General features: G+C 42.5%; 1 protein-coding gene across 2 annotated transcripts in view; it reads left to right on the forward strand.

The window, feature by feature from the left end:
* Positions 1-7,627: 7,627 nt before the first annotated feature.
* ECPAS (Ecm29 proteasome adaptor and scaffold) overlaps positions 7,628-7,863 on the forward strand; it is a 99,560-nt gene continuing 99,324 nt past the window's right edge. The window contains exon 1 of one of the 2 annotated variants that reach the window (XM_023727398.1): positions 7,628-7,791. In XM_023727398.1, coding sequence (XP_023583166.1) covers positions 7,770-7,791 — 22 coding nt within the window. In that variant the 5' untranslated portion in view covers positions 7,628-7,769. The remainder of the gene's footprint in view (positions 7,792-7,863) is intronic. The other variant, XM_004372168.2, reaches the window with a different exon arrangement.

A 7,863-nucleotide genomic window follows, 5' to 3' on the forward strand; every position in this document is an offset into this window, starting at 1 on the left:
CTTCATTAGAAGGTTCTATACCTACACCGTTTATTCCCTCTTTTATTGTTCTGATGTTGTTGTCATTTACAGATTAACCTTTCTGGTTCCCTGTTGTAATTCTTTTGGTTTTGGATAGTCCTTGAGAGTTCATTTCCTAGGTTGGTATCTGGCTGGTATGATCCTGCATCCTAGATTCAGCATGGGCCGGGAAGCAGTTTCAGAGTCGGGCGGTGTTTCGCAGCCTTTCAGGAAGAAGCAAAGATGGCACACAGAGACAGGTATTTGAGAGAAAGGAAGGGGAGGTGGTGAGAAGTAAGGAAGAAATCAAAAGAAGCAGAAAAAAGCAACACCAGAAGCCAAACAAATGGCACTCAGGGAGCCAACTAGTGTGGGCAAGTGGAATCCAAGTGGCACCAAGGTGAAGCCAGTGCTTCCCAGCCAAGAGACTGTGGCTGCAGGAAGCAGAGGAGGCCTAGAGGGGGTGAAGAAAGGTAGGGGGTGGGAAAGCATATATCGCTGTTTACCGTTTCTTCTGACTCCTGCTGGAAGCTCTGTGAAGCTGCTTTCTCGTACCCCGTGTTCGCCAACCTCACGCAGGAGTCCAAGATGGTGGATCCATGCTGCGTTAGCTGATAGGGGACCTTTGCATGTATCTCTCCTCACTCTCAGCTTCTAATTCCATTTGGTGCTTGTCTGAGTTTTTTATCTCTTCATTTGATGCTTAGGGTTTCAGGATTGATGTTTGTCTCTGTTTGACTTAGTTTTTCGGATCTTTGCTTTGGAGGGATAGCGTGGTGCTTCTGTCTATAGTGCCATGTTGCCTGGCAATGGATTTGGTTTTTAATGGGTTTTGAATTGAGGGTTAATCTCATGACTTCCACACCTGCCACCATCATTCCTCACCTGGGTTATTGCAATAGCTTCCTGCATGCAACCGTCCCCCCTCCTCCCACCTCTCTATTCTCAACAGCCAGAGAGACGTTTAAAAACATAAAACAGATTATGTCCCTCCTCTGCTTAAAATCCTGCAAAGGCTTCCCTTTTCACTCAGAGTGAAAACCCAAGTCTTTATATTACTTGGAATCCCTGGATGGTGCAGAAGTTTAATGCACTTGACTGCAGACTGAAGGTTTGGAGGTTTGAGTCCATCTAGAGGTGCCTTGGAAGAAAGTCCTTGTGATCTACTTCTGAAAAATAAGACATTGAAAACCCAGTGGAGCTCAGTTCTACTCTAACTCACATGGAGTCAGAATGGACTGTATGGCAACTGGTGTTTGGTTTATATTGCCTGTTAGGCCCAATGTAATCTGGTCACCCAGAACTTTGATGACCTCATCCTCTACTTACCTGTTCTACTCACACTGGCCTCCTCCCTTTCCTTCCAACCAGCCTGGCACTTTTGGTTGAGATGATCCACTCCTAGGTAGCCATATGGCTCACTCTCACACTCCTTCATATCTTAATGAATCTCTCCTACTACATTTAATTTGGAACCCCACCCCACTCTTATTCCACCTCTAACATGCCATTCAACTGGTAGATGGATAAACAAATCGTGTTACATCCATACGATAGCAAACTACTTAGCAATCTAAAGGAATGAACTACTGCTGATATATGCAACAATATGGCTGAAACTCAAAAGCGTTATGCTAAGTGAGAGAAGCCAGACACAAAATGATGCATACTATATGATTCCAAATAGTTTGTATCATCCAGGGACTTAAGGAAATAACTTTAAAGGGATGACAGAGAAAGAGAAGGTGGTGAATGTAACCAAAAAATAGAAAAGAATCAGGAGAAAGCAACATAAGGAAAACCAACAGAGAAAAGTTTTGAAAAGGAGGATGGAGTCAATAGCTCAAATCAGTAAGTCTAGTTCTAAAAAGTGTCCACCAGATTTTGCAGGTGGTGGATCTGCAAGTGATTATTTCCAAAGAAATTCAGTAGATTAAGGAAAGAATAAAGGTAAAGCTTGACTATGAGAATGGAAGGAGAGGGATATATGTAAAATTTCTGACAGGTAAGAACTTGTTCGTGCATTTTTTTTTTTAATGAATAATGTTGTTGTTGGGTGCCATCCAGTCGATTTTTAACTCATAGAGACTCCATGTGACAGAGTAGAACTGCCCCATAGGGTTTTCTAGGCTGTAATCTTTACAGGAGCAGATTGCCAAGTCTTTCTCCCTCAGAGCCACTGGATGAGTCTGAACAGCGAACTTTTTGGTTTGCAGCCAAGTGCTTAACATTTGTGCCCCAGGGCTCCTCAATGGATGACGGTGGGTATCAAATCAATATCTTAATTAGAAAAAAAAAATATTATTTAGATTCCTATAGATACATTTAAATGAGTGATAGAAGGTTCTTTATTTTAAAATGCTAATATTTACAATAAAATTTGTTGTCAAAATGTCCCCTTTTCAATTATGTAAGCTAATAAGGAAACATTCTAGATGCCCACCTAAGAATGCATGAGGATTCCATTGTTTTTCAACATTCTTTTAGGTGGACATGAGCAAAAAACTTTGAAGCCAGTGTTCTAAAGAAAACAGAGGAGATACAACCCAGAGCACTGGTTATAGGGATGAAATTTCAAAAGGAGCAAGGTTGCCTCATCCTCTGAGATCATAAGAATGGATGGTATAGCTTTATATTGGACCATGTCAGCTTTTTGCCTTTTGTAACAGTATTTGGGAGAGTAAGGAAAGTGGATGTTGGGGTTTGCCCAAGGTTGGGAATTGATTGGCAATGTCTAAGAGCTAGAAACTTAGGGGAAACAAAGAGCTGAAGGTGCTAGTGAGAACTCATTGCCACCTCTGGCGTTTAGGCTAAGATGGGAAACAAGTGATACTAGGAGAAGATAATGGACCAGAGAGCAGTTGAAACATTGGAGGTGATTATGAGGATCTAAAATGTACTCTAAATCCATAAGAATAAGAAAGCACAAGAGTGGAAGGATTCTATATAGTGGTTAGAGACTGAAGTTTCTGAGTTTAACTTTTAAAAGTGGAATGCTCTTCAGTCTTATGAGCAGTGAAATATCTTTTTAAAATGTTGTTATTGTTAGGTGCCGTCAATTTCAACTCATAGTGACCTCATATGACAGAGTAGAACTGCCCCATAGGGTCTCCTTGGCTGTAATCTTTATGGGAACAGATCACCAGGTCTTCTCCCGATGAGCTGCTGGGCAGGTTGATACTGCCAATTTTTCAGTTAGCAGCTGAGCCCTTAACTGTCGCACCACTAGGGCTCCTTTCTTTCACCATACTTATTCAATCTGTATGCTGAGCAAATAATCCGAGAAGCTGGACTATATGAAGAAGAATGCAGCATCAGGATTGGAGGAAGACTCATTAACAACCTGTGTTACGTAGATGACACAACCCTGCTTGCTGAAGGTGAAGAGGACTTGAAGCACATAAAGATGAAGATCAAAGACTACAGCCTTCAGTATGGATTGTACCTCAACATAAAAAATCCTCACACCTGGACCAATAAACAATATCATGATAAACGGAGAAAAGATTGAAGTTGTCAAGGATTTCATTTTACTTGGATCCACAATCATTGCTCATGGAAGCAGCAGTCAAGAAATCAAACGACGTATTGCATTGGGCAAATCTACTGCAACAGACCTTTTTCAAGTGTTAAAAAGCAAAGATGTCACTTTGAGGACTGAGGTGACCCAAGCCATAGTGTTTTCAGTTGCCTCACATGCATGTGAAAGCTGGACACTGAATAAGGAAGACTGAAGAACTGATGCCCTTGAATTATGGAGCTGGCGAAGAATACTGAATATACCGTGGACTGCCAGAAGAACAAACAAATGTGTCTTGGAACCAGTACAGCCAGAATGCTCCTTAGTCTCATGGACTTTGGACGTGTTATCAGGAGGGACCAGTCCCTGGAAAAGGACATCATGCTTGGTAAAGTAGAGGATGAGCAAAAAATAGGAAGACTCTCAAGGAGGTGGATTGACACAGTGGCTGCAACAATGGGCTCAAACATAGCAATGATTATGAGGGTGTTGCAGGACTGGGTGGCGTTTCATTCTGTTGTACGTAGGGTCGCTATGAGTTGGAACCAACTTGACGGCACCTAACAACAATAATGATCTGTTTTAATTCTGAAAACAAGATTATATACCTTGTTAAAACTAGGTATGTATTTAGAGTGCCTGGGCCTTGAATGAAGGAGCCCTGGTGGCGCAGTGGTTGAAATGACTGACTGCTAACCAGGCTGGCGGTTTGAAACCACCAGCGACTCTGCCAGAGAAAGAAGTGGAAGATGTGGCAGTATGCTTCTGTAGAGATTTACAGCCTTGGAAACCCCATGCATCACTATGAGTCATAATCGACTTGATGGCAGTGGATTTGGTTTTTGGTTAGGGCCTGAATGAAGGAGCCCCAGTGGCACAGCAGTTAAGAGCTCAGCTGCTAACCAAAATCTTGGCAGTTCGAATCCATCAGCTGCTCAGGGAGAAAGACATGGCAGTCTGCTTTCATGAAGATTACAACCTTGGAAACCCCATGGGCAGTTCTACCCTATAAGGAGCCCTGGTGGTGCAGTGGTTAAAGCGCTCGGCAGTTAACTAAAAGGTCAGCGGATTGAACCCACCAGCCGCTACAACCCACCAGCCGCTACATGGGAGAAAGATGTGGCAGTGTGCTCCTGTAAAGATTTACAGCTTAGGAAACCCTATGGGGTTATGTAAGTCTAAATCAACTCGACAGCAATGGATTTTTTTTTTTTCTTTTTTTTAGGGCCTGAATGAGGGGATGGGGGCTTTCTAAGGAGTGAAGGACAAACATTTTTAGTTCATGTTGTTGTTGTTAGGTACCGTCGAGTCGTTTTTGATTCATAGTGACCCCATGTGACAGAGTAGAATTGCCCCACAGGGTTTTCTTGGCTGTAATCTTTATGGAAGTAGATTGCCAGGTCTTTTTCCCATGGAGCAGCTGAGTGGGTTCCAACTGCCAACCTTTTGGTTAGCAGTTGAGTGCTTAAACCGTTTGCACCACCAGGGCTCCTTCATGAATTCTGTGATATCTTATTTTGGCTTCTCAGTGGCCTCTTCTCATTACCCACTCATCCCTCCACCTCAGTTCCTTCTTCTGTATGTTTTTGAAAGTTGAAGTGACAGTTTAAGTAGGAAGTACCTTAAGGCCACTATTCAGAACCAACGTATGTCATATGAACATGAAGCTGTTTAGTGGGAAAAATAAACGATAAGTAGTTTGAAGGGAGAAAAGCTTAGAGCTTTAAGCATTAGTGATTAGAAGGAGCGTTGTAAGCTGCTATAAATTACTGTATATAATGAGATGTTAAAAGCATCTTTTTCTGCCTAACAACCACATCTACGTATAGAAATATGTGAACACAAAGATATACAGATAAAATTGTTTTACAATAGCATTATTTGCAATAGTCAAAAATTGTAAACAACCTAAATGCTCATCAGTAGAGGAATGGCTAAATAAATTTTATGTACCTATCACATAGCCTTTTAAAAGAATGATGTAGTTCTACGTATAATGATCATAGTGGCTAATAATGCAAACTCTGGATCTACATGGCCTGGTTTCAACTTCCAGCTCCACCATTTACTTCCTAGTTTGTGGCTCTTTGGATACATTCCTCAACCATCTTGTGCCTTGGATTCCTCATCTATAAAATTTCCATAAAAAGCCCTACTTCATAAAATTATTGTGAAGAATTAAATTAGTTCATTCATGTAAAACACTTAGAACAGTGCCCAGCACATAATAAATGCATAATTAGTATTAGCTATTATTATCATTTCGGAGTCCCTGGGTGGTATAAAAGGTTAAGTGCTCGACTACTAGCTGAACCCACCCAGAGGTACCTCTGAAAACAGGCTGGGCGATCTGCTGCCAAAAGGTCACAGCCTTGAAAACCCTATGGAGCAGTTCTACTCTGCATAGGTGGGGTTGCCATGAGTCAGAATTGGCAACTAAGAACAACATTATTATCATTGCTGATATGGAAGGACACCTGTGATATACTATTTGTGAGAAGATAAAGTTACATAATCCATGTGTAGTAGGATTCCATTTTTGTTTCAGTAAACAAAAATCTGTGTACACACGTGATTTGCATACATAGGGACTCTGGAATTTCAGTATAGGAAGAATTTAGGAGTTGCTAACTGGCCTTTTCTGGAGGTCAAAACTGCTTAATAAACTCATTGTTATTTCCTTAGATTCTATATTGAGCTGGCTTTGGGAGGATCCATTTGAGGTTGTGGGAAGTCGAATTCTCCCCAAACCAGTCTTTGGTGTAGCCACATTATATACTCACATAATGGTCAGGAAAGGTTGTATTAGCCAAACTGTTAACAATGATTCCTTCTAAGGAGTGAGATGAAGGAATGGTGGGCACGCAAAGGGGAAGGACTTTTATACACTTCTGTATTGTTTGTAAATAATTCACTGTGCATATATTTTGTAGTTAAAATCAAACAGGAGAACTGAACTGTCCATCAAATAGGGATTGGTTAACTTAATGTATTAGGCAGCAAATAAAAAGAGGTGGTGGTGGTGTAGAGTTTTTTGAATTAACATGGCAGAACGTTGGTGGGGGGAAAACACTGCTACAGAACTTTATTGTATGAACTTCTCCCCATCAAAGCTGCATATGCGGCTGTACATATCTGTGCAGAGAGACAAGGTCTTGGAGGATGTATAATAAACTGTTCTAACTGTAGTTTTCTCTGGGAGAGTGGGGTTGGGGAGGGAGTGGAAGGACTTTCAGTTTTATAATATTGTGAATCATCTGAAATTTTTAGAAAGATCGTGTATAATTTCTATAATAAAACAATAAAGGAAATAGTTTTTAATGTTGTCTAAGTACCTTGGGCTTGCCTATGCTACATCTTGAATGACATATACTAATTTTCCGAGACATTAACTAGGCGTTTATCGATTTCCACTCTAAACTATAAATGCAATTTCAATCCATTTAGGATCTCGATTTTTTCGTCTTCTACCAAAAAAAAAAAAAAAACAAGTGTCCGATCTTGTTACCTACTTTGTTATGACAGTACCATCACTTAAAAGTACAGCAATTATATAACTCCGTAATCTGAATTCCATTTTACAAGGCTGTTCATGTACATGACCTCATAGGCATAAAGTAAAAATCAGTATATTGAAAATAAATCACCCGAGTTACCAAAAAGGACGTATTTGAATAAAAAATATTTTCATAGCTCATATAAGCACATATACTTGAATTTGGACTTTAAAAATCTTTGTTCATTTAACTTTTAGTAGGGCCCCTTAGTGATTTTCCTTCACTGGATCAGTCCTCCCAGTTTCCAAGAGCATCAGGAGACCTAAATCTTAGCAATGGCCTTTAAGTAGGACAAGGGGTCCACGTTGGGGCCAGATGAGACCGCTCCAGGGCCGCTTGCGCCGCCGGGGCTCGCCCGGGACTGAGTCAGCGCTGGGGCCGAGAAGTTCGGCGGGAGGCGCAGGGCGGGGCTTCCTCCCGCCGACACCGAACCCAGCTCTACTTTTCAGAGTCCACGTCTCTTCCTTTGAACAGACGGGTTTCTTTAGGTCGGGACCAGCCAACGTGACAGCCACAAACCTTTGAAAAAAAGAGCTTCAGCCCCGCCTCAAGGATCTCCCTCGGCCGGGACAGCCCGGGGCAGCTTGGTCAAGCCCCTCACGGGCTGCGGCGCGCGGCTCCTCCGGGCCGGGCCAGCCGAACGCCTCGGTTCTCGGCCCCCACCTCGCGGCGCCGAGCGCATCATCGCCGGAATGGAGACCGGGTCGGACTCAGGTCAGAGGCCCGCGCCTCCGCCTCGCGCCGGGGCCGCTGCAGGCTGCGCCGGGTGAGGTGGGGCGGGTAGGC

This window comes from Trichechus manatus, unplaced genomic scaffold (assembly GCF_000243295.1).
Source record: "Trichechus manatus latirostris isolate Lorelei unplaced genomic scaffold, TriManLat1.0 scaffold00016, whole genome shotgun sequence".
In the NCBI taxonomy this organism is placed as follows: Eukaryota; Metazoa; Chordata; class Mammalia; order Sirenia; family Trichechidae; genus Trichechus; species Trichechus manatus.